Here is a 26737-nt window from a genome sequence, read left to right as displayed (position 1 = left end):
GTTTTTTTAAATGCTTACTGCAACAGCAACGTAAAATTGTTTCCAATCCTGATAAAGTGATACAACAATGTTGTTACAAATATTGGTCCTTGTTTTAAATATTTCAATTGTGACATTTTTTTTTAATTCATAAAAAAGCATTTAAAAGTTGAAGTTTTTAAATTAAAAACAAATAATTCACAATTAAAAAAAAAAGAGAGTTTGTATGCTTGTGAATTTTTTACTTGCAAAGTTGTAAGTTTTAGTTATTGCAAGTATAGTTTTTGCTAAAAACTCTATCTGTGAATATGGATTATTGTGTTTTTTTCTGAATATTAGTCTTATATTTTGGAGTATCTAATAATTGTAAGCCACATAAGAGGTTAAGGCACTTTTTTACAAGTAAATCAAGTTTAAATTTTTTAAATTTTGCTCTAGCAGTTGCTTTTTGCCTAAGTTAAATCCAAGTTAGTTTTTGAGATAAAAGGATACAAAGTAAAAGTATTTAATAGGTTCTTTATCAAATGAAAAATGGGGAAAAAAGTCTTTCTAGTATCTATCTTTTTCTTACAGTTGCTATTCTCAAACTTTCTCAGTCTGCTGTTAAATTTATAATAACAATCATGTGTGGGATTTTAAAAATTATCAGTTAAATTCTTTTATTTTTATGTTAAAACACTTTATTTTTAATTTTTTGTTCTGAAGTACCAATTCTTATTTTATGTTAATTGAAAAAAAATAAATCAAGAAACTTTTTTTTTAATTTAAATTAATTTGCTTAAAAATTTAAAAATATTGTTTTTAATAGTGTTTTTAACTTTAAAAAAACTGGCAATAAAATTATTATTTCATATATGTATATCAAAATCTTTTAAGTAAACTGGCTATATCACAAAAGTTTGTTTGATATTTTTGTCTAAAAAAAGTATTTCACAGTACTTAACTTAATCTTTAAAACAAAAACCAATATTTGTAACTAATTTATCCTTAGTTGTTATCCCTCTATGGCCTCGATTTTTTTTGGTTCAAATGATAGTAAGTGCTGTGAAACAGTAAAAAAAAGCATATGCCAAATCAAAAGAACTTCCAAATATATTTTTCATAAGTCTTCTTTTTAACTTTACTTGACTATTTATCAGAATCAGTATCTCTGTGTGTAAAAATTCAAAAAAATATTTTGTTTACCACACAAATTGAAATATATTTTAACCTGTTCAATAATATGCAATACTAAATACCTGAATGAGAACTTTAGTAGCACAATTAATATCACAGTTTTTAAATTTTGTTTTATGTTTAACATTTTTTTGCTACAACTTGTACTAGAAGTTGAAAACATGTTTAAAAATTTTTAAGTCATGTAATAAAATATATGACTTAAAATAAAAACAAAAATGAATGTTTAGATAAGTATATATGTTTCTAATAATATTGTACTCTTATATTATTTTATTATTTATATCCTTGTAATATAAGACTAACTAAGCATCATTAGATAAACAAATATAACCTAATATTGCATGTGATGTAACTATGAGAAATATTAAGTTTTTATAGTTCAATTTAAAACAGGGGTCAATAACCCTAAAATTAAAGGGAATCTTTAAAATACTCTTTTGCAACACTAATAAAAAATTGCCATAAACAGTGTTCCCACTATTCTTGTTTTTCCTTGATTTTTAAAACTTTAAAGTTTTTTTGATTTAATTTGATAAAATATTTAAAACATTTAGTTTTTCCTTGAACTTACTTTTTTTGCTTAGTGTTGATTAGTTTCTATTTAGATATACAAGTGTTTCTGATAAAGTTAACTTTATTTGCAATATATTATACTTTTAAATATGTCTGTTTATGGTTAGAGTTCTACTTTCAAGTGTTTGTTATAGTGCAAAGTTTTATTAAAAGAGCTCATCAGTTATAAAAGTTCAAATTTAAACAGAAAATGAGAATTTAAACATGAACAAAAAGTTATTTTAGACTTAAAGAATTTTATAGGACTTCCTTGCTTTTTAAGATATCATTTTGTTTTGTAAAATATAAATGATAAGGAAATTTGGAAATTTAAAATTGTATACATAAGAAAAGGGTAAGGCTTTTTAGAAACCATGAAACTAAATATGTTTATTTTTATTTATTTTATTCAAAAACCTTTTTACAAAAACTTTTACTGACAATTTTGAAGAGTTGCCACACACTTTGGATATTTTTTTTTTTTAATTTCAGGATGGCTCTAGATAATTCAGAATGTTTTGATTTTTATTTCAAACCTAGGCATACTTAGAATAGTTTAAGATTTTTTTTTGAAATTGTAAGACATAATTTTTTAGATTTTGAATGAGATTTAGTTGATTAATATTAATATTTTCTTCTTTTGTAACTAATTTGTTATAAAACTTGAATTTTATGAATTTTAAAATAACTTGAAATGACTCAGGACAGTTTAAGGTTACTCAGGACAGTTCTTTGATTAAAGGTCTGACAACTCTGATTGTGTTTTTAACACTAAATTTGTTTTTAAACAGAAAACTGTGTTTATCTCTCTATTATTCACTAAAGAATATTTTTTACTGACTTCAGCCAAGTTTATTTCAGTAATAAAAAGTGTATATTTTAAAATTTTGGGTGTCTAAAAATAAGATGGAGTGCCTATGAAAAATTTTCTTGTTTTATTTTAATATTTTAGGGGTAACCCAGTATAAAAATGATTAAAAACAAAATTTTAACAAAATAATTAGTTATTATTAGTTATTAAGGTTTTTTCCTGATTGAAATAAGGACACATTTTATTTATAAAACAAACTTAATTTCAGTTATGTCAAGTTCAAGTTGTTTTTTTTAATTTAAAAAGTGTGTTGAGGGTCATGATTTTCTGTGTGTTAGAATGTGTTTTGCTGACCCTTTATCTGATATCTGCTATCTCTTTGACCTTTTTGATAAAGCAGTTAATTTTTCAAATATACTTCCTAGTTTTTTTAGAATTTTATGCTTCTAGTTAAAATATTTTCTCACTATAATTTAGATATTACTTCTTGCATACTAAAGTTTTGCTTTAATTAAAAGAACAATGTATGGTGTCAATTTACTTATGCCTTAATCATGTATAATGAATGGTTTTATAATCTTATTAAGTTTCCTTTAATTGGATTAGATTCACTAAAACCTTAAAGGCTTAAAAGTTAGTTTTTAGGACCTCATATCTATGTTTTTGATTCTAAACTGGTTTTAAGCCAAAATAGTACATTTAAAATAAGTTTGAAAATGACTAAAGAAGTTTAAAAAGTTTAGCATTGTATGTGTGAAAGTAGTAAAGTGTTTGTAAAAAGCAATGAATTTTAATGTTAAGACATGATGATAACATAAATTTTAAAGTAAAAGTTATAGGTACTAAATCTTTTTTGAAGAAGGTGTTAAGGTAAGTTAATGTTTTTGATTTCTTAATAGAAATATTTTGTGAAACATAGATAATTGATAAATGTACTTTTAGTTTTAAAAGTCAATATTTAATTTGATTAAATAACTCTTTTTATGATTTTTTGATTCTAATTTCTTTTAAATCAATGTTGTTTAAGCCTTCTAATTAATATTTAGAAAATATGATATAAGGTGTTAGTTTTTATGGCTTAACAATGAATTTATGCTGAATTAGGTTATCTTTTACTCTAAAATGTTTAAATTGTAGTAAAGTTTACAATAATAAAGAAAAAATTTAAGGGCATAGGGGGAAAAAACACCTTTTTTTTAAAATAAGATCTTATTTTATATAGTTTTTACTAAGCTACAAAATGCTTTTTACAGATTTAAAAAATTCAAAATAACTTTTGAGATATAGCTGGTCAAAGTCGGAGGCAGCAATAGGATCCTTATGGGAGGAGCAAGCTAAAACGGCAAAAATAGGCTATTTCACTAAAAATCTATCTTCTACATTTTTTTAAGATAACTACCTCAAAAAACGTAGGAGAATATATATTTTTAGTGATTTCTAGTTATTTGCCATTTTAGTTTGCGCCTGCCATAAGGATCCTACTGTTGCCTCCGACTCTGACCGGCTATATCTCAAAAATTATTGTGAAGTTTTAAAATCTGTAAAAAGCATCTTGTAGCTTACTAAAAACTCTGTAAAATTAGATCAAGTTTCAAAAAAAGGTGTTACCCCCCTATGCCCTTAATTATCTTAATATGTTTTTCATAGCTTCAAGGTATTTTAATTGAAATTGTCAAGCTAAGTGTACTTATAGATTATACTAACCTAGTTAGGACAATTTTTTTTTCAAAAGTAGCTACTGTCATTCTGACAACTAAAATGAATTAAAAAAGTTAAAATATTCTATTAAACAGGATTGCCACTCCATCAGGTTAATATAGACTAGTTAGGAACTTTTTGAAAAACTCAGTTTAGTTTGAACTTTTAAAAAGTTACTTAAGAATTTAATCTGGCTTTGGTTTTTTTTTTGAAACTCCAGCTAGTATGAATTTTGTAAAACTTAGGTTGTTTTTTGTTTCAACCTAATAATATTTTGTCATTAAGTTTTTAATACTTGTTATTTTAAATTTACTTGAATAGTATATTTTAAATACTCTAAACTTTTGTTATGATTTGAATTACAAGGTATTATTTTCAACCCTGTGGCTTTCTCTATTTTAGTAAAAAGTTTTATTTAAAGACTGATACTAATATTTGTTTTTAGGACCTCATATCTTTGTTTTTGATTCTAATCAGGTTTTGAGCCAAAATAGTTCATTTATTTAAAATATATAAATAGTACACCAGTAAACAGTTTAGATTGAAAGAAGTTTGAGCTGTTGTTACAAGTTTGTTGTAGATAATCATAATAAAAATTGAGTATTTTTCTGTAAGTTTGTTTAAATTTTAATGTTTCTTAAAAAAATTTTAATATTTGCTTGTTACCATTCATTTTATTTCAAAATGTTTAAACAAACTCAGTACTTAATATTGCCATTTTACTCATACAAATAAACAAATATACTATTTGATGAATATTTAGATATAATATTTGTTTATACTTATAGATTAAAAAATCTAAAAAGCTTAATGTATACATAACTTGCACAAAAGATGCACAAATATTTCTTTAATTTTTTTAATAACCTAATGCTAGTTTTATTTCCTGGGTGAGTGACTATCCTGATTAAAATAACCCTTAAAATAAAGGTAAATTATTAAATTAAAAGTATATATTCTTCAAAAATATAAAGAGTCTTTTTTATTTTTAGGCTAAAGCTTTAGTGAAGTTTTTTTTTTCAAAGAAATCATTTCTTTTATAGCTAAAAAGAAAATCCTTTAGTATAGAGCTCATGGGTTTTAACCTTTGGGTCTTATGATGCTTGGTGTTTTGAATTTATGTTAACAGTACTCAATAACTAAGGTGAAAATTATTAAATTTTACAAAAAAGTTCAATCTTATAAGTTTACATCTTCAATCATTCTAAACAGAATCGTGGTTGCCACTTTACCTGGAGACCTGGAAAAACCTTGAAAAACCTGGAACTTAAGAAATTTTGAAAAAAACCTGGAAAAACTTGGAATTTTGAACAAAGTCACTAAAAAAACCTGGAATTTTTACAATTTTTTTTACAACATGTTCAGTAGTAACTCAAATTTGACTCAAAAAATCTATCATATAAATAAAAAAGTTTGTCATCATCTAAAATTTTTTTATTGATAAACTATTTAAAGTAGCTTTACACTATCTTTTCAATGTTTTTATACTATTTAACACAGTTTCTTAGCTTAGACTTAACTTTTAACTAAAAATAGACCCAAAAAGGTTTACTTTTAAAAACCTGGAAGAAATGTTGAAAACCTAGAAAATTTTATGAAAAAACAAGTGGCAACCCTGTAGAATGTACTTTCTAATAAAAAGTATTAATTCATCTTACTTTTTATTGTAAAATTTCATATGTTTTGAATTTTGATATTTACTTGTACTTATATTAAATACTCACCTCATACTTCATAGTTGTATAAATTTTTAATTTAAGAATAGTCATAGGTTATTTAAAATATTTAACTATTAAGTTCAAAACAAATAAATAATACACAGTAATCTATCCACAAGGGCGATTGATAATTAATATTTTATTATATTTGAGAAAAAACAATTACTAAGTTTCACCTCAGAGCGGATTTTCAAATTGTAGATCTAGTAAAATAATAATGGTAAAATTAAATTGGTTTGAATTAAGATTTTTAACAAAAAAAAAAAGAATAATATTGATGCTAAACAACCTTTAACTTAAAAAAATGTGCTTAATAATATTAATTTACAACTCTATAGTTTCTAACTCTGTAAAGTTTTGTTTTTTAATCCCATTAGGTATCAATACCCCACTGTATACCATGGATAATTGTATTTTTTATGGACTATAATTTAATAGTTTTTAATTTAAAGGTTGTTTAGCATCAACATAATTCTTAACTTAATATTATTTTATTTATTAATTTTTTTAATAGTTTAAAAAAAAAAACTTAATTCAAACCAATTTTTAATTATATGTCATTTTTACCATTGTTATTTTACTAGATCTACAATTAGGAAATTCGCTCTGCGGTGAAACTTAGCAGTTGTTTTTCTCAAAAATAATAAATTATTTATTATTTAAAATATTTATATAAATTAATTACAATTTTAATAGTTTTCAACTAATTGACTTATTTTTCACATTATCTTATTATATTAAATTTGTCATGGTACTTAATTCCACAAACTTTTTAATATAAATAAAACAAACAGCTTTTGAATTTAAACAATGCAAAATGGAAGCAGGCTGCTGCAGCACCTATCAAAGCGTGGCAGGTTCTTGGCAGGATCCACCTACCAGCAGTGGCGGCTCAACCACGAGCTCGTGAAGACCTCCTTCAACACTCTCCCCGCTTCTGTGTCCGTTTCCCCACTCAAGAGGTTCACTGATTTTGTCACAAACGACAACGCAGGCCTCTTCCAAGTTCCCCAGCTGACCAGCCCCGGCGGCTTCAACACTGTCAAGAAGGAAGCTCTGAAAAAAGCCCAGGAGCTGCTGGAAGACATTGAGAAGGTGGAGCCTGGAGTGGAGACCATCAAGCTCGTGGACGAGCTGTCAGATGTCCTGTGCAGGGTGGCGGACCTGGCAGACTTTATAAGGACTTGCCACCCAGAAGAGAAGTATCAAAACGCAGCAGGTGAGGCCCACTTGAGCATTGCCACCATGGTGGAGCAGCTGAACACAAACGTAAAGCTTTTCAAGCAGCTGCAAAAAGCAGTTGATGAACCCTCGGGCAAGCTGGATGAAGAGTCCAGGATTGTTGCTGAACTTTTGCTTGCTGATTTCAAGATTGCAGGAGTTCATTTGGAGAGTGCAAAAAGAGAGAAGGCGGTCGGGTATCATGAAAAGCTGCTTCAGCTGCTGGGAAATTTCCAGCACACCTGCAACCAGCCAGTGCTAATTCCAAGCAGCATGGTGCCTGAATCAATGCGCCACAACTTCCAGTACTATGAAGATGAGACGATGCTGGTCACCTCGCCTCTTTACAGCAACCCAAACGAGGAAGTCAGGGAGTTTGCCTACAAAGTGTTCCACCACGACAACCCCCAAAACGAGCAGCTTTTGTCAGGCATATTGAGTACAAGGTACAAGATTGCAAAGCTTCTTGGCTACAAAAGCTGGAGTGAAAGGAATTTGTTGCTTCAAACAGTAGACAATCCAAAGACTGTAATGAACTTTTTACTCACTCTGTCTTCAAAGCTGAAGCCGGTTGCTGAGCAAGAGTGCAAGCAGCTGGAAGATCTGAAAGTGGAAGACTTCCACAGGAGAAGGAGCAAATCCAACAAGCTTGAAGCTTGGGACGTGCCAATGTACAGCGCTAAGCTCAGAGCAGCCACCTCTGCAACGGACAACAGCCACATTTCCAGCTACTTTTCACTGGGCCACTGCATGCAGGGGCTGAGCAATCTGTTCAAGTCGCTATATGGGGTGGAGTTTCAGCCTCAGAAGGCGAGCAAGGGTGAACTGTGGAGTGAGGATGTGGTGAAGCTGGCTGTTGTGGATGAAGACACTGATGTGATTGGCTACATCTACTGCGATCTGTATGACAGAAATGGCAAACCCAATCAGGACTGCCAGTTCACAATACAAGGCGGCAGGAGGCTGAGGGACGGGACGTACCAGCTTCCAAAAGTGGCTGTATGCCTCAATCTGAGTCCCCCATCAATGCTGAAGCCAACCCTGCTGACCCCTAACTCACTGAGCAACTTGTTTCATGAGATGGGCCATGCCATGCACTCAATGCTGGCCAGAACCACTTACCAGCACGTCACTGGTACCAGGTGTGCCACTGACTTTGCTGAGGTGCCTGCCATCCTCATGGAGTACTTTGCCAGAGACCCCAGGGTTTTAAAGACTTTCGCCCGTCACTACAAAACAGGCACACCAATCAGCCAGAAGTTGCTGGACTACATGGCAAACTTTGACAAGCACGGGCAGGCCTTGGATGCTCAGGTGCAGGTCAAGTACTCCCTGATGGACCAGGCCTTCCACGGTGACTTTGACGGCAGCAAAACAACCTCAGAGATACTTGCTAAAATAGAAGAAGACCACAGCTGCGTTCCCGCGGTCCACCACGGATCCTACCAGCACCGCTTCAACCACTTTGCCGCCTACGGGGCCAAGTACCACGCCTACCTGGTTTCCAGGGCCATTGCCAGCCGTTTGTGGGTGGAGTGTTTCAGGGAAAACCCCTTTTGTAGGAAGCAGGGAGAGAGGTACAGGAGGGAGATGCTGAGCCAGGGAGGGGGTAGGAACGCCAGGAAGATGTACGAGAACATGTTTGGAGAAAGGCTTGATGTTGGTAAGCTGGTGGACACCCTTGTTGAGGATATCTGCAGTGATTGAATTAAAATAAATTATATAAAAATTAGTAATATAGGCTATTTGAAGTTTTTGTAGACAGATATTTTTTGCTTTATTGTTGGCCTAACATTATGAATTTTACAAACTCTAAAGCATCTGTAGAATATTTTAATTAGTTTGACAAATAATTTAAATAATCATAATATTTTTATAAATATCCATTAGGGATGAACTTGTCTACAAAATATTATGAATTATCCATAGTTTTGAATAGTTACTTGAAATAAATGATACTTGAATGGTTCAGTTAAATGTTCTTATTGCTGCTCTTAAACACTTAATACTGTTCGTCTTGTTCATTTTGAGTAGTTTGAATATAACTACAATTTAAAATAGTAATAACCTAGTTTTTAGATGGTAAAAAAAAACTACTTTTGTTTTTATACTGAAGTTTTTAAACAATTCATCATTTATATGTGCTCTTATTAAGATTCGTTTATTAAATTTTAGTTTATATATTTCAAGCTATTTTGCAATGGTGTTAGTAAACTTTTATTTACACTAAATTGATTTTGAAAATGTTTACTATTGTAACATTTAGATACTTTCAATAAATTGCAGCAAAACTTGAACTTTATTATTTTGAACTTGTTTAAACTATATCTAAAATGTTTTTGTGTTAATATTATTTTTGGCATGTTAGTCTTACTCATACATCATAAAAGTTCGTTTTACTTTTTTTTTCCAAAATGTTTTAAAGGTTGTAAAATTAGATTTAATTATCACTACTTTATGGTTTTAAAAATTTATAAGTTAAGTATTTTTAAGTTACATTGATTAAAGTATTTAAATTTTTTAGCTTACTATTTGTGCTATGTTTTAAGTTTTTTTAATACATTTGTTTTTCTATTAAATTATATGTTTTTTGCTAAGTAATTTTTTAGTGAATTATTTGAAAGCTTAATAAAGTTTGCAAATAGTGTGTTGATTATTATCACAATAAAACTAACTGAAGAAAAGTACTTATAATTTTTCAACTAAATAATATAGGAATTAGTTGGTTATATGACTTACTACAAAGCTAGGAATTGTTTTCATGGTTGTTTAAGTTTTAAGTATATTTTTTAAGTATTTGAAATATTGTTTTATAAACTTAGTTTAAACTAAAACTAAATTTTGAAACTACTCTCTTTAATTTTTTTACAAAACACGAAAAAAGTTTTTTAGTTTATTTGATTAGTTTAATAGAAAGAACTGATTAGGTAAAAATGACTTAGTCAAGTTTTTACTCTATTAGTTAATAAATTAAATAACTAGAGTATTAATATTTTTTAATTTATAAGTAAGTTAAATTGTTTTTTTATGCAAAGCTCTATTTATTTTTTTTTAATTTTTTAAAACAGATAACATAAAATAATTTACATAATGAGTAGCAACCCAGAAGTTAGCGACGTTTACGATAAAGGAATCACAGAACCTATTTCATATGCTGAACCAAATGGTTTGTTTGTTATTTAATAAATTGTTTTATATTAAGTTACTTTTTAATGTTATGCTTTAGCAATTTTTTATGTTAAAAGCCTAAAGGTTTTTTTTAATTGTAACAATATCAAATAGTTTTTTTATATAGATATCTTAAAGCAATAAATACTTTCTTAATGATACTAAAATTATTCTTCTGTTTCTGTGAGACTCTAAGGATTTGAATTAATAATTAATATTATTGTAAATTTAATTAGAAGAGGTGAAATAATTAGTCTGTTAGAAAAAATAGTTATACTTAAACTTAATAAAACTTAAGTAGATACTTAAATATTTTTAAAATGAAAGCTATGTGTTCGTTTTATTAATATTATTCTAAATAATGCTTTTGGTTTGTATTTGAAAACAGTTATTTAAAATAAACATTAAAATGTTGTTACAAATAACATTACGTTTTTATTTATTTTATCATATCTACTGAGTTTTTATTTTGCAAGTCCAATTGCAATGTTAGAAAATGTTTAAATATAACAAAATCAAAAGTAATTTTTTGAAATAAAACGTAAAAATGTAACAAAAATAAATTTAAACCTGTAACTTTGATATCTTGTTCATATGTATGGCTTACAAGGAATAAGCTGTTTATTGCTTATTAAACTTTAATTGAATATTAAACAAGTGTAATAAATTTAATGTTAAAAAACTAATTCAATGAAAGTTTTATGAAAAAAAGATAAATTAGTACAGCAAAGTGTATTTACTTTTAAGGTTTTAGATACTGTTTGTATTTCATACACATTAATTTTTATCCATTTTTAAAGAGTAAGCAGTAAATGACAACAATCCTATAAAATCTTAATTGAGGTTGTGTAAATAATTTCAAGTTATTAATTACCTTAGCAATTATAAGCATTAAAACTTCAAGTTTTTTTACTACAGTAGTTTTTGTAAGCCTAGATATTGTGAATGCACTTGATTTTAAAAAAAATTTGTATAAACATGGCTATATAATTGCGATAACTCATCCTGTTCCGCAACAAATGGTATTTCGTATAAACAATTACAAAATATTCGCAGAGTTCAATTTGAAATTGAATTAATATTCAAATCAAAGCCACAAAAATTAATCTCCCTTAAATCAAACTGTACTAGTCTTTATGCAATACAAAAATATTAAAGTGCTGATGTAAATGCTTACCTACACTTAAGTAGCAATTTTAAACAATCAAACAATCGCAGAGTTCGATTTGAAGCAGACGGAGGAGCTGTGCAAGTTCATCCAGTCGACATCCGCGTTCGAGGACGAGCGAGCAACGAACACCAGGATCGCTGTGCTGAAGAAACTGAACGGCATGGTGAAGGAGTTTGTCAAGACCGTGTCGATTGAAAAAGTTTGATTTTGTATCATATTTGAATAAAGTTGTTTATGAAAAATCAGTTGTTGTTCACTTATTCATTAACAATTACAAGTATGTAATAAGAACGAATTTAAATAAAAATTACTCTGTAATATTAGACGTGTTAAATATTTCTACAATTTTAGTAATAAATGTCAATAGAAAAAGTTTGTTTCCCTTTTTCACTATTTGAATTAAGTTGTTTATCAAGAATAAGTGCTTGTCATTAACAGTAAGTTTATTAGAATTATAATATTCTACTCATTAACAATTTAATTTTAGTATTTAATAAGAGCGAATGTAGATAAAATTACACTGTAATAAGAGATGTTTTAAATAGTCCTACAATTTTAATATATTTGACTTAATTGCACTTACTCTTTTATTTTATGATAATTAAAGATTAGTCTTCATCACAGGTTAGGAATATTTAAAACTTTAAACAATTTTGTAGCTCGAATAGTTTTAAATTTAAATTAACTTGTTAAATACTGTATATAATGTAATTAGTATATATTTGCAATTAACAACCAGTTAAACCATAATATTTTAAGCTTATTTAAAATAAAATAAATCTTAAACAATTTATTACAAACAAAACAGAACTTGCCGGAGGAGGAGATAGAGCACGTGGGGGGCAAGCTGTGCACGTTCGGGTCGTTCCGGCTGGGGGTGAGTGGCACCAACGCGGACATCGACACGCTCATAGTGGTGCCCAGGCACGTGGACCGCGACCACTTCAACACCACGTTCGTGCAAATGCTGCAGGAGAGGCCCGAGACCTCGTCGTGCGTGGTTGGTTGATGTTTTTATTTTCTATATATATATTACTATTATACAGTTGAATAAAAATTTAATTTAATTGAGCTGAATTGGATTTTAGTTGTTTTGTTGGTGTTTCAAAGTAGACGTTAATGGTTAGTTGGTTATTTTAAAAATAATTGTTGTATACATTACTTTGATATATACATGGTTGGTAGATATTTTTGTAAGTGCAGTTTTAAAAATTAGTGTCGAAATATTCTAAAAGTATGTTATTGTTGTCGAAAAAAGCCTATAACTAGTTTTTGCTAATATACAGCGAGTTGTGGATGTATACTTTTTAATTAAACATTTACACTGAAATTATTATAATAATTTAGTATTTTGTCTATTTTGTTCAAACATGGTCATTTTTTATGTAATAGTTATTATTTGTAAATCAGCAGAAAATTATTTTTTTTCACTTGAAACCAACTATTTTTTCTACTGTAAAGGTTTTCAAAGATAGAGTTTAAACAAAAAATTGCCAACTGTATTTTAGTTTTTATTTTATTGCATACAAGCAAATATTGGTTAGGGTTCATGAATATTTTAATGTAGTTTTTTATTTGTTTTTAAATTAAATGTTATTAAACACATCAACTGCGTGTAAATAACTTACTAAAGTTCAATTTAAACCTTGTTAGAAACTTTAGCTTATATACTAGGACTGGATTCTAATAGCTTTTATTATTCAAATAAATGTAGCACTTACTTATAAAAGTGTAAAACAAAAAAGTTTAAATTTTAAGCTAATGTCCAGGTTTAAACTTTAAATTGTCATTTAAGCAAACATAGTTATGTATATACTTGATTTTTTTTCCAAACACACAATAAATTGTGATTTAATTTCATTCATGTTTCTTTATGTGATTTAGGGTTTTAGTAAATAACAAATAAAATAAAATTATTTTTTCAGCTTGTAAGTGAAGCATATGTACCAATCATCAAGACCGTCTTCGACAACATAGAGGTAAGAGTTTTAGTTATTTTTCACAATAGCATATTTCAAACCTTTTAAAGACATTTAAAAATGAATAAGACAAATATTTTTATGTAATTACTATTTATTTTTTATCACTTTTTAAAACTAAAAAAAATAAAATATACAACTAAAGTAGTTTAAATCAATACATGAAAAAAGATCAATTGTAATTTGTAAAATTCTTGTAAAACATAAAAAGTTTCTGGCAACTTAGTTACAAGAACGCAAATAATTAATTAAGTAAATAAAAACAATATGTCACGAAACGGCATGGTATTTTGTAATGAGAAATTGTTTTTGTTTTGAAACAAGATTTTTATACTTCATTAAATTCCAAGCAAACGTGAATTTCTTGTAAGTTTTATTTTAACTTGAGAAGTTTATTGACTTCGTTCCATTAAAATTAACTGTAATTTTCTATAAACAAGTACTTTTTGAATTCATGTAGTTTTCCTCATATATTACACTCAATTAAATTGATTGATTGATAAAAATTATATAACTGAAAAAAAAAGTTTTAATTTTTAGTTTTTGCTATATAGAATTTTGTTTGTAATTGCCTTTTAAGTAAATAAAAAAGTTAATTTTAAAGTCTAATAATCATGTACTAAATTGATAATTCAAACTAGGAAATCCTTCAACTTTTCTATAAATGTGACTTTTGTTTTCCTTAATACAGTTCAAAAGTCACTTTTGCGGTTTAAAATCGTTTAAAGTGTGTAACAAACTTTTGTGTAAATAGAATATGTTTTTTTTATATTATATTCAAAATCGGTTGTTTTGTTAGTTAAACACAATTAAATACATTTACATATGTTTTATACTGCTTATTTTAACACTCGAACATGTAACTCCAAGTACATCCTCTACCTTTAAATATGGTTTGTGTGCGTATATGGTTGTAATATAACATTAGTTTAACACATGGAGATTTTATTTGTTAAACTTGGGATAGATCTTATATTTTTATATGTTTTTGTTAATAATCAATTTATTTTTTCTTATATATGCAAGCTTTAATAAACATATTTTTATGCATACTCTATGTTCTGCACTTTAAAACTTTTGTACTTAAATAAATTATAAAACTAATTTGTACACGTTTAAATTCCAACAATATCTCTAAATTAGGGTTTCCTAACTTAATTTCGTAATCACTCACTTGGCAGATATTAAAAAATAATCACTCCCTTTTATAAATACATATTCTGCCCCTTACTTGCTGCCCCCTGATAACCAAAATAGCCCCAAAAGAGAAAACATTGTTGAAAGCTGATCTAAATAAAGCCTGTAGATCTATGCAAAGCTAGTTTGTATACGTTTACAATCAAACAATATTTCCACACTTGGACATCTTATTTGGTAAATCTGAATAAATACTTTTATATATATATGTATTGTTGAGTATTACATTTAATATTCAAACCAGGAAATTGTGAGCTAAAAGCATATAATGTTTTATATGTAAATTGTTTAAGTTTGTTTGTTTTAATTACCAGTCGAGTTTTATTATAACAAAAAGCCATTAAAGTACAATATTTTATTTTTCTCAACAGTTGGACATCTTGTTCGCGCGCGTGGCGGACTCCAGGGTTCCCGAGAACATCGACCTCAGGAACGACAAGATCCTGAAGAACCTCGATCTTAAGTGCGTGAGGAGTCTGAACGGAGTGCGGAACACCGAGGAAATACTCTACCTCATTCCCAACAAGAAGCAGTTCAGACCCACGTTGAGAGCCATCAAGTTGTGGGCTAAAAGTTTGTATTAATATTTTATATGTAGATGTTTGTTTTTATATGTTTGATAATATATCGTACCTGATACCCAACAAGAAGCAGTTCAGGCCTACATTGAAAACCATCAAATTGTGGGCTAAAAGTTTGTAGTTTATATTTACTTTGCAATAAATTTTGGACTTCATACTAGTATTTGAGATCTATTGAATTGTAATTTTTTAAGTATTCTTTTGGTTCTAGAGTACTACATATCTTTAGTATACTAGGAGAACTAAGAAATTTTGAGCCAAAATTATGTTATTTCTGTAAATGTGTTGTAAAGTTAATTTGTACTAGTTACCAGTGCCAAGTTTTATAATAACAAGAACCCGTTATAATGTATTATGTTTGGGCTAAAGGTCTGTATAAGTTTTGAAATTTTATCTTTTTTTCAGGCTTTCATAATAAATAAAATAGCTAAAGTTTTTTAATAATACTGATACTCTTACATTAAAAAAGTCCCAAAATAAATTTGAATTACTCAGTAATATAAGTATTGCTTATAAATATATAAAATTTGATTTTATATTTTAATTAAAATGATTTGACTGTTATTAATAAATAAATAACTGTTACTTGTTTTCTATCTTCTTACAATGCTTTAGGCTTGAGGGTTGTTTTGATTTATTAAAAATATATTGTCAGTTTGTATTCTTTTTTTACAATCAAGTTGTAGATCAACGGTGTGCCTAAAACAAATATTTGCGCATTTTACTGTTTACTAGTTTCTCAGAATTAAGGTTTGCTTGTTTCGTTTTAAATCTTTAATACATTAACTTGCTTTAGTCGCACGCCAAAAGATGCGTGTTAATATCTATTCGACTATTGAAATGGTTTTCACAGTTGTTGAATGCATGTACTCAACAAAAATTATATTTAATATGTGTAGAAAAGATATAAGAAATAGTTAACTTCTGATAGAAATATTTTAAGATTAAGTACAGACGGAGATGATAAGTATAACAAAATATCATAAATAGTTAATTTCAGACAGAGGAACATAACAAATAATTTTAACAGACAGGGGAATATAAATTAATAACTTTAGACAATGAAAAATTATAAATAGTTAATTTTAAACAGGAGAATAAAAAAAAACAATCAATTTTAGACAGGGGAATATAAATAAATAATCAACTTTATAAAAGGGAACATAAATAGGCAAATAAATTTATACAGTGAAATATAGTGTAATTAATTTCAGACAGAGAAATATAAATAAACAACTATCATACAGACAGGGGAATATACAGCAACATGATGGGATACTTGGGAGGTGTGCAGTGCGCCATGCTCGTGGTGAGGATCTGCCAGCTTTACCCGAACGCTTCCAGCAACACGTTGATGCACCGCTTCTTCTGGGTCATGAGCACTTGGTTTGTTTGATAGTTTTTAGAAAAAATAACTAATTAGTTAGTTTGTTTGATTGATAAAAATGTTAGAAAATAAATGTTTGATTAATTATTTTTATTTAGTAAGTAATTAATTGGTTTGTTTGATAGTTTTTAGAAATAATTGTAAAATATGTATTAGTTGTTTTGTTTGATTAACAATGTTAGAAAATATATGTTTGATTAATTGGTTGTTTGTTTTTTTAATCGTATATAACAGCAACTTTAAAGCAAAGTATGGTTATTAGTATTTCTGCTATCCAAATATTTTTTTCTGGAGATAGGATACTTAACTATTAAAACTAACTCAATAAAGAATAAATAACATTTAGAAAAAAGTTATAACAAAAATACAAATTCAGTTACAATTTTAATAAAGTTGTATGAAATAGATTTTTTTTGATTAATTTTTGTAATTTTGTTCCTAACAAGCTGGTAAAAACTGGTGTAAATATTAAAGTTTGACCATTTGTAAGAATAAATAGATTTTTTTCTTCAAATAATGCAATTATTGTTTATAGGAAATTCTTAGAACCTGCCAAAGTTATAACATACTTATTACATTTTAGTTTACTTTAAAATAATAAATAATCAGGAAATGGCCGGTACCAGTGACGCTGAAGAACGTGTACGACGAGGGCATGGGCCACAAGATCTGGGATCCGAAGAAGAACTTTTCGGACCGGAACGATCTCTTCCCCATCATCACTCCCGCCTACCCCCAGCAGAACTCCACCTACAACATCACCCACTCCTCACGACAAGTCATTTGCAAGGTTTGTAAGATTGTTTTTTTATGGAAATTATTTAAGATTTTTATTTTGTAATGGCTAAAAATAGAAATTCTTAATTATTTTTAGTAATTAAAATAAAGTACGTATGGAAACTATAATGCTATGATTTTTATTTTGTAATAACTAAAGAAATACAGTTTTTTAAATATGTTTTTATTTATATATGCTATTATTTCTTGGCACCAAATTAAATTCCTGTTTAAGTTTTGTTTAAAGCTATTCGATTTTAAGATCATTAAAGTTCACCAAGTACAATAAACTGTATTCCAGTGTTTAATACAAGTTTTACTTGTTACTAATTTTTAAAATTCGAAAAAAATCTTTATTTACCGTATTAAACAAAGCTCAAAATGTTGTAAATAAAAATGAATCATCAATATAAAACCCCCTATTGCAGGAAATCAAGAGAGCGTACGAAATAACGAAGGAGATTTACGAAACGATGGGGACGAAGTCGGATTGGGGAAAGCTTTTTGAAAAGATCGACTTCTTCAACGAGTACAGGCACTTCATTGTCATCATCATATCAGCTAACAATGAGGAAAATTTCGAGTTCTGGTTTGTTGACATTGTTATAGTTTTTATCTACTGATAGTACTATACGCTGTATTTACCGTACAGTAGAGTACACATTGTATAATATACAATTGCTAAGTAGTAGTTTTTATTGCAAAAAAAGTACACTGTACTAGTTTTTTGTAAGTAGTTTTTATCTGTAGACTATTTAGAGACTAATTATGCTAAGAACAAATAGCCAGATAAATGATACCAAATTAACAAACTTAGATAAAAAAAATACATTTGCATTATAATTTTTATTATTAAGTACTAAAAGCACTGTTGGTAATATTTTTATAAGTGATTTTTTTCTTTATATACTGTATATTTACCAATACACTTCCCTTATACATACTAATTAAGCATAAGTCGTATAATGCTATTGATAAAAGATGTTTTTACTTGTTCTGTGAACGTAATAACAACTTTTAATACGTTTATCTGCATTTTTATCAACTTATCTGAATATTAGTTTAAAAAGTCACAACCTAGTTAAGAGAAATTGTAACATATTTAAAGCTATCAATTGTTTCGGTTCAAAATATGTGTTGTAATGTTAATAACGTAGTTGTTAGCTTATAAAACGTAGTTTAAAAAAGTAATATAAGTTTTATTTGTTTCTTAGTTTTAAGATTAAACACTTTGTTGTTTTTTTGATCTTAAGTTATATTTTATAAAGTGTTAAGAACTTAAGCTTTAATAAGTTATACATTTTGTTGATAAGACAGCTAATCTAGCTTTGTGCTTAAATTTTTCGCAATGTTTGTGCAAAGCCTTCATAATATAATAAGACTTACTTATTTTAATTATAATTTTGTGCTCACAAAAAAGTTACTGATTAAAATTGTTTCATTGAATTTTTTTATTTTTTTTTAGTGAACATTTAGTATTGAAAACATTAAAAAAGTGTTAAGTTTTTAGTAAACACTTGTTAAATATTTTACTAGTAACTTTTTGTAAACTTCAAATTATCTAGTATATTCACTTATAATCTAAAGTTGAACTTATCAACAAATAAGAAAATCTATAAATAGCACTTTTAGACTTGTTCGATGTAGTTACTTTTTTCGAAATATTTAAACTTTGCCCTTACTAACTTGAAGTTGTATTTCTTTTTTAACTACAAATATGTTTTTTAATTCTCTCTAAAGAAAGTTTTACTAAATTACAAACATTTTAAAACGTTAGAAAATTGACAGTTTGTTGTTGGAATTTTATTTTATTTCTTTGAAACATACCATGTTTATGTAGTGCTTATAGAGAAAATGTTCTAAAGTATCGTAACAAGCAAATTCTCAATAAACTAATCACATGTTTTTCAGTGTACTAAGTTCACTAACAGTTTGTTTTTTAATTAAACTTTATTACCTGCTTTCAATTGACTTTTTATTTTTATTTGAATTTATTGTTTTAGATCGTTTTTATTTCTTAAAAATATGGTTTTTATATTGATCACTTTTAAATGTTTTATAGCAAGTTTTAAACAAAATTAGTTAAATTGTAATACCATATAGTTTTAATATTTAAGTTTAAAAAGATTAACACTAGCTTAGTTTAATGTTACTTTGTGTATATCTGTTTAGTGAAAACTACATGCTTTAGTTGTTGTTATGGTACTTACGAAATACTCATATGTATTTACTTATCTACTTAACTTAAAAAAAGTTAATAAATTTTTGTTGATTTAATTTAAAAAAAATATTTATCCATTTATTTAGTAAAGGTTAATTATTAGTTTCAAAAAAATTTTTCCAGTTATGTTGTGTTTTGTGTAAATTGTAAACAGACTTGTGTTGTCTTTAAAAATTGATGTTTTATGCATTTGTGTGGTAAAATGTGAAATCATTTATTGCCTCATTAGTTCCATGGTTTGTTTATGCAACAAAAACATTGTTATTGAAGTTACACTTTGAAACTCTAATATATACGTTCAATACTTTTACATATTTATGTCAGTTGACAATAATTTTTAGTCATACTTGTAATGTGTACGCATTATTTACGTATCTGTAGTAAAAATAATGATTTTGTTTACAAATAAGTTGCTAATAATTTGTATTATGTAACATTTATGTAATGTGTTAAAATTTGTAATATGTTTTCAAACAAGTTTTAAAAAAGTGAATCTTATTTTTTGTTATAGTCAAAAAAGTTAATGAGTTTGAATGAGTTTGAACTCCTAGAACTAATCTATTGCATACGATTTTTTAAAATTACAAAATAATTACTTGGAACAGTTTTTTATCCATGGTAAAAATAACAATTTCACCAAACGAATTTAGTAATTTCATCATAACTTTTCAAAAGTACTACAACAAATTTCAATATCTTAAAATTTTTTGCAACTTTTGTCAACAAATTATAATAAATTTCAACAATTATTAACATAATTTTAATACTTTTACAAAAGTTTTCATTATTTTTCATTAACACAGGACGGGCCACGTAGAATCGAAGGTGAGAAAGTTGATCAAGTTCTTGGATCAGAACGATTTTGTAGAAGAGGCACATGTTAATCTGCACAACAATCCAACATCTACAACTCACTCTGAAGAAACTGGGTAAATTTAGTTATTGTTTATATATTTTTTCTATTTTGTAATGTTAGTCTTCACAACAATTCAACTTATACAACGCATTCCCAAGATACCGAGTTTGTAAACTTTAAAGAAGTTTAAATAAGAAATTAAACTTCTTGTTTTTGTCATAAATAGTAACATGTTAGGTTTTTTTCTAAAGTTAAACATCCTATTTTGGTTTTGGTAAAAAAATGATAAAACTTTTTGTTTTTGCTAATTAATTAAATTTAAAATAAAGTTTTTAAATACAAACAAGAAAAGATTTTCAATGTATTGTGGTTTCTTAAATAGTAGCTCGAAAAGTATTATAAAGTCTTTATTTGTACATTTTAAAGTTTTACAAGATTTTTAATAACGAGCTTCTTACTTGCAAGACTCTAATAAATTTATTAAATTTACCTTGTGTGTTTAAAAGTATATATTAACTAAGATTTCATATAATTAAGTAATAAACAATGTTGAAGTAGAAATTATCTAACATCATGTTTTTGCGTTTGCTTCAAGTGTTATTTATGTAACTACTAAAACTGCAAACTGTTTTTAAAGAATGTTTTAAACTACTTTACTATCATAAGCCAGCGTGGATATTGAAATAAAAAGGAGTTAATTTTTATGTAAACATCATGTATGAATGATTTAATGTTTTTTAAGCAAATATTTTAAGTTCGGGAGTTGAAATTATAAAGCAATTTTTGCAAAATATTAATATTGGTTATAAGTTGATAATTTTTTCTTTAAAATGAAAATAAGTATTAATATATGGCATGTGTTTAAAATATTTAAAACAGTGATTTGATTGTTTTTATTTAGCAAAATTAAAAAGTACAACTGTAAATTATCACATAAAATTCTACATTTGTGCAATTTTTGTATTTTTATGCTAAAAAATAGTTTGTTGTTTTTCTTTTTATTAGTAAGTAATATACACTTTATAAGATTTTTTCAAAATTTTGTTTCATTGTAAATAACTGCATGCTAAAAAATATTTATTTTCATTTATCTAGTATGTACATAGTAAAGATATTAATTTTTTATATAATTTTATTGTATTTACTTATTTTCTTAACAGTAAGTAAAGGCAAGTTAAGAAGTAATATATTATTAATATTAATAATGTTTATAATTTAATATTTTAATAATAAAGCTGTTGAATTTGAATATATTTTCATACAATTTTAACAGTAAAGAGTGGCACGTTAAGAAATGGATAATAGGCATGAAATTCAGGAAGCAGGAAGGGGTGAGGAGAAAGGTTTGCCTCACTCCTGATATCAGGTTGTTCAAGGATCACGTGATGGATCCGACCAACTGCCCCCAGTACGATATTCAGAACCCTGAACTTTATCAGGTAAATTAATAATAATACAAACGGTTATTAATAAGTATGACATTAAGAATCCTGTGTTTTATCAGAAAAATATTAAATTTATGAATTAGTACGATATTCAAAATTCTGAATTTTATCAGGTTGTTTAAAAATAATATTAAGTACACAAATAGCTCTGATTTTATCACGTTAAAGAAATAATTACAATAGTGAATAAATAAGTATTGATGGCTGATAAATAAAGTAACACATCCCTGTATATTATCAGGTAGTTTAATAATCTATTGCTGCAATATTACAATTTTTACATAAAACATAAATTTATTACCATATAATCTGTTTTCTCTTACTAAAATTTTTATTTTTGCCCAACAAGTTTTTTACAATATTGACGACTAATTTAACTAAATAAATATATTATTTGCAGCTGGCATGCAAATATTGTCGTCACACTGGAATCGCGGAACATTTGCCCGAAGAAGACGCCAAAAACATTAAAGTGTCCAACAAAAAGGTTTGATAGTTGTATCAAGTTACTAATGAGTTGAATTTATTTAAAAGTGTCCAACAAAAATAATTGGTTGTTTAACAAAAAAGATTATTTAAAAATTATGTAGACAAATAATACTTTTTCAATTTTGTTAGAGTTCTTAAGTTTGTTTCATCTGAATAACTGTTTTTGACACCACAAAATAAGAAAAAGAGGTATTTTTTCCTAATGTTGTTAATAATTTAAGTAATTGTTTTTAAACAGATTTCGTTGGATGTGGTCAACAAAATCGACACAACTCCCCAAAAACCCGTCGTCAAGCAAGAGTCCCCTCAAACCCAAGAAAAAGCCCCCGAAATAAAACAGGAGACTCCTGTGAAGGAGGAACCTAAAAAACCAGAGAACAATAGATACCATCCTTACAAAAATGTTTGTTTTATTATCTCAGTTAAACTGTTTTTATCAAAATGCATTTTTAATAACATACCCAAAATTAGTTTTAGGTTTCAGTAACTTACTAATTTATCTTTGTTTTTAATTTTGTGTCTTATTTTTACCCTATAATCTTAATTAAAAAATATTTTAATTAGTTTTAATTATTTTTGTTTACAGAATTCCATCGTCTCACCCTCAACTGTTTTTATCAAAATACACTTTAAATAAAATACTAAAAAACATTTCTAATTTTCAGTAACATACTAATCTGTATACATTTTTTAATTGTATGTCTTATTTCTACCTCATAAACTTAATTAATATGTTTTTGACAATTTTAAATATTTTTATTTTCAGAATTCCATCGTCTCACCCTCAACTCCTCCCAGCAGCCAATCAAAATCCACCGAGCTCATCGGAGGGGAAAAACCTCAGCTGAAAATATCCCCCATAAAGTCCCCTCAACAACAAAAACCGAAGGAGGTCTCCATGATACCGACGGTCGTCAGTAGCAACTACAACTCCCAGGGTGCAGGTTTCAAATCGGCCCCCCTGATAAAACCTCCCCAACAACACCAACAACAACAACAGCAGAATAGTTATCACAACTTCAACAACAATGTTAGTATTTTGTACTACTATTAGTTTTTTATTGTTTAACATTTAATATGTTAGTTTATTACTTGCTAAAACAATTAGCACAAATGTATTTGTTCTTGTATTTGAATCGTTTAGTTTCAAAATAATTTACTTTGTTTGGTTATATAAAAAAAAATAAAATGCTTTTCAACACTTAATACTATAAAAATTAAATCAAGCACAATGTTAATTCTTCTTTTTTCTAAAACAACTATTTTTTTATTTAAAGTGAGTACAAGTTTTAAATTTTATAAATAAGTATAAATTTAACTAACGGAACAATACATGTAAGGTTTTTCTCAATCAGGGGTTTTACCCACCGATGGGATTCAACAACCAGGTCCAGAATTTCCTGAGGTACCAGCCCCACCAGGTCCAACCTCCGGTGAGCCAGTACAGTTTGTACAACCACTTCAACTTCATCAACCACATCAACAACCACCAGGTTTTAAATTAGTTAAATTAGGTTTATTTCATTTTAAATTAATAGTTACATGAGTTAAATGTTTGTTATTTTATTTTATTTTTCCTAATACTGAAAAGATGTATACTTTTGTTAAGGTTAGACCTATAAAAACAGTTGGATTTAGTTTTACTGTAGTTTATCAACCGTAAATGTTGAAATTATATATAATTATATTAAATAAAATAAAATGAATAACCTGAAAACACTGAGAGCATCACAATTGGTGAGATAAATTGATTGTTAGTTTAATTAAATTTTGTCATTCTTGGTAACGGGTGATTTCAAAAGCAAATCGTTTCAATGCCATATATAAAATAATTTGATCTTAAAAAGCTGTTTAAATTTTTTTTAATACATATTGAATAATTCACAATTGTAAAATTTTTTTAAAGACTATATCTTCTCGTTAAAAATTGCTCCAAAAATATTTTTTAACATTTTTTATATGACAAACTTAATTAATAAACTCTCAACGATTTGTTTTTGAAATCAAACCCTGGCGGCTAACTGACAAATAATCAACATAGCAACAGAACATTCAGCAGAGGTATGGCAACCAAATGCATGGCAACAACGGTTCGTCTACGTCACATCACCATGGTAACCACCACCAGGGGGGCAGGTATCAACCTTACGACAATTCAAGACACCATCACAATAATAGAGGGTGAGATGTATTATGTTTAAAATAAGTTTATTTATATTTAGCTTGTAATCTACAAGCAGTTTAGAGTTACTATTGAGAGTTTAGAATGATTGTTAATATTTTTTTTTTTTTGAAATTAAATAAACATCCTAGGAATAAGTTTTAAATTAGATATCAACATAACACGCTAAAAATGTTTTTAAAATATTTAAATAATTTAGTGTTTATTTGATTCCTCTTTAAGTTTTATGACCTTTTACTTTAATGTTAAAATTAATATCTTGATACTTCTATCTAATATGTTGAAGTTTTTTGTAACTAATATAACATTTAAAACGTTTTACTTTGTCATTTTGTAAATTTCACTTTCAGTATTTGTACTTATTGTAGTGGTTCTTATTTTGATAAAAGACACTAAAGAACGTTTATACTCTTTATTAAATCTGTATATAAAGTTTTTAATAATTATAGCAGCAGGCTCTTTGTAGTTTTTATATAGAAATTTAGCGTTTAAAATAGTATAAAAGTACAAACTGCAGATTTTAAGAATCTTTAAATTTATTTGCTTGTTTAGTTCAAATTTAACCTGCGAACTTTTCAACCAACTCCATACAGGTCCGATGACCACAGCAGGCGAAGACGCTGATTCCAATTTTTTGATTCGTTTCGATTGAAAAAAAAAAACAAAAAACCAAAGAAAAAATAAAAAGAAAATAAAAAAGAGATGTACATTGCGGGTTGTAAGTAGTTTTACAAATCTCGCACTTCTTTCGAGGGCAGACCGAGCGAAGCGTGACGAGCATGGGCGATTTGGCGCCAATTTTTTTCGCGCCGAAACTTCCAGTCGCTCCGGAGCGTTTAGTTTTTTTTTTTTTTGAAAGTAGGCAACGCTTCAGTACCGAGTGTAAAAATGTGTCTTTTTTTGTTTAAGATAGCTTTTTGTCGGATCGATCAAACGAGCGCTTTTTGTCTTTAATGTTTTTATTAATTTTTCAGCTCCTTATAATTTCACACCGTCTCGCAGCCCGGATTTCAGTTTGTGTATGTTTCGTCGTTCGTTTTAGGCAATAAACTTATTTTAATAAATCTGTTGTTTTTTATGTAACATAGCTGTATGTAATATATAAGTTGTTATTTTAGTTGTTCACAATTTAAATAGATTAATATATTAGCACTGAAAGCTCTTTAGAAGTTGTAACATGTTTTGGATACATAAATTTAAATTACAGAAATTGTGTAAAACATAAGTCTTAAAGGTATAATAAAAAGTTTAAGCATGTATTTATTCTAAGTTGCATAAACTACTAAGGTTTTAATAAACAAAATATCTCTAAAAATATAAAGCTAAGTTATGTGTTGAGTTGATTATATTATTTAAATTTAGTTTATCATTTAAAAACCAATATGTTATATAAAGTTTATAATAAAGTTAAATGAAGAATGGTAAAACTTTTGTTATCATAATACTCATAATAGTTATAAGTCAAATATACAACAGAAATCTTTATACCCTTAAATTCTGTCATTATTTTTAACATCTTCACTTTTAGCCTAAACGATGATTTATAAGTTTTAATGAACAACATGAAATCTAGTTATGCTTATAAAATTGAAAAACAAAATGTTTCACAACGGTATATATATCTCCTACCAAGCAGTATTTATCTTCATGTATGTCGAATAAAAAAAAAAATAAAGTAACTTGAGTATTGAATTAATTATTGATTAAAAATGAATTTAGTTAAGTCCCTTTTATAGTTCGTTGAAAAAGATTCTTTTGGACAAAAGTTTTAGATGTTCCTTTAGTGGTTTTGTTGTAAAAACATTAAAACTACCGGATCCCGATCTATTTTTAAAATCTGGATTCATTTAAAAAATTTTGCATCTGGGTATTAGTGAAAAAGGATGGAACCTGATCTCACCAAATAAATGAAAAAAACTTAATTATAAGTAGTTGACCATGATTAATTTTAATTTGTTATCCTATATGTTAAATAGTTTTTTTTTTGGTAATTTTACTGTTATTTATTTTAAAAATACGTAATACTAAAATCAGTGTTTAAGAAAATTTTAAGTGTGAAACTGAGCTTTGCTATCTTTTGCACTCTACTAGTAGATCTTTTCTAAATATAATTAACTTATAAAGTA

At 27.3% G+C, this 26737-nt stretch overlaps 2 protein-coding genes across 4 annotated transcripts; both read left to right on the top strand.

The window, feature by feature from the left end:
• Positions 1–6735: 6735 nt before the first annotated feature.
• On the top strand, positions 6736–9341 carry LOC145833929 (mitochondrial intermediate peptidase-like). The gene has a single exon (XM_082941204.1). The coding sequence runs from the start codon at positions 6748–6750 to the stop codon at positions 8863–8865; it is 2118 nt and encodes a 705-aa protein (XP_082797330.1). The 5' UTR covers positions 6736–6747; the 3' UTR covers positions 8866–9341.
• An 889-nt stretch (positions 9342–10230) lies between these two features.
• LOC145835291 (poly(A) polymerase beta-like) lies at positions 10231–25663 on the top strand. 3 transcript variants are annotated; one of them, XM_082942862.1, is made up of 16 exons: positions 10231–10324; positions 11545–11696; positions 12306–12497; positions 13423–13476; positions 15045–15246; positions 16502–16640; positions 17251–17431; positions 17847–18007; positions 20443–20568; positions 21769–21934; positions 22341–22427; positions 22668–22832; positions 23196–23459; positions 23785–23922; positions 24477–24610; positions 25205–25663. In XM_082942862.1, exons 1-16 carry the CDS (start codon positions 10249–10251, stop codon positions 25233–25235), a joined length of 2268 nt encoding a protein of 755 aa, XP_082798988.1. In that variant the 5' UTR covers positions 10231–10248; the 3' UTR covers positions 25236–25663. The 3 variants fall into 3 exon arrangements, with proteins under 3 accessions (XP_082798988.1, XP_082798986.1, XP_082798989.1); XM_082942860.1 differs by having other exon boundaries at positions 24471–24610; XM_082942863.1 differs by having other exon boundaries at positions 24471–24610; positions 25586–25617.
• The last annotated feature ends 1074 nt before the right edge of the window (positions 25664–26737 follow it).

This window comes from Thalia democratica, chromosome 4 (genome assembly GCF_965202585.1).
Source record: "Thalia democratica chromosome 4, ktThaDemo2.hap1.1, whole genome shotgun sequence".
Classification (NCBI taxonomy): domain Eukaryota; kingdom Metazoa; phylum Chordata; class Thaliacea; order Salpida; family Salpidae; genus Thalia; species Thalia democratica.
Note: the sequence above shows the minus strand (reverse complement) of the source record. Positions and strands in the feature narration are given on the sequence as shown.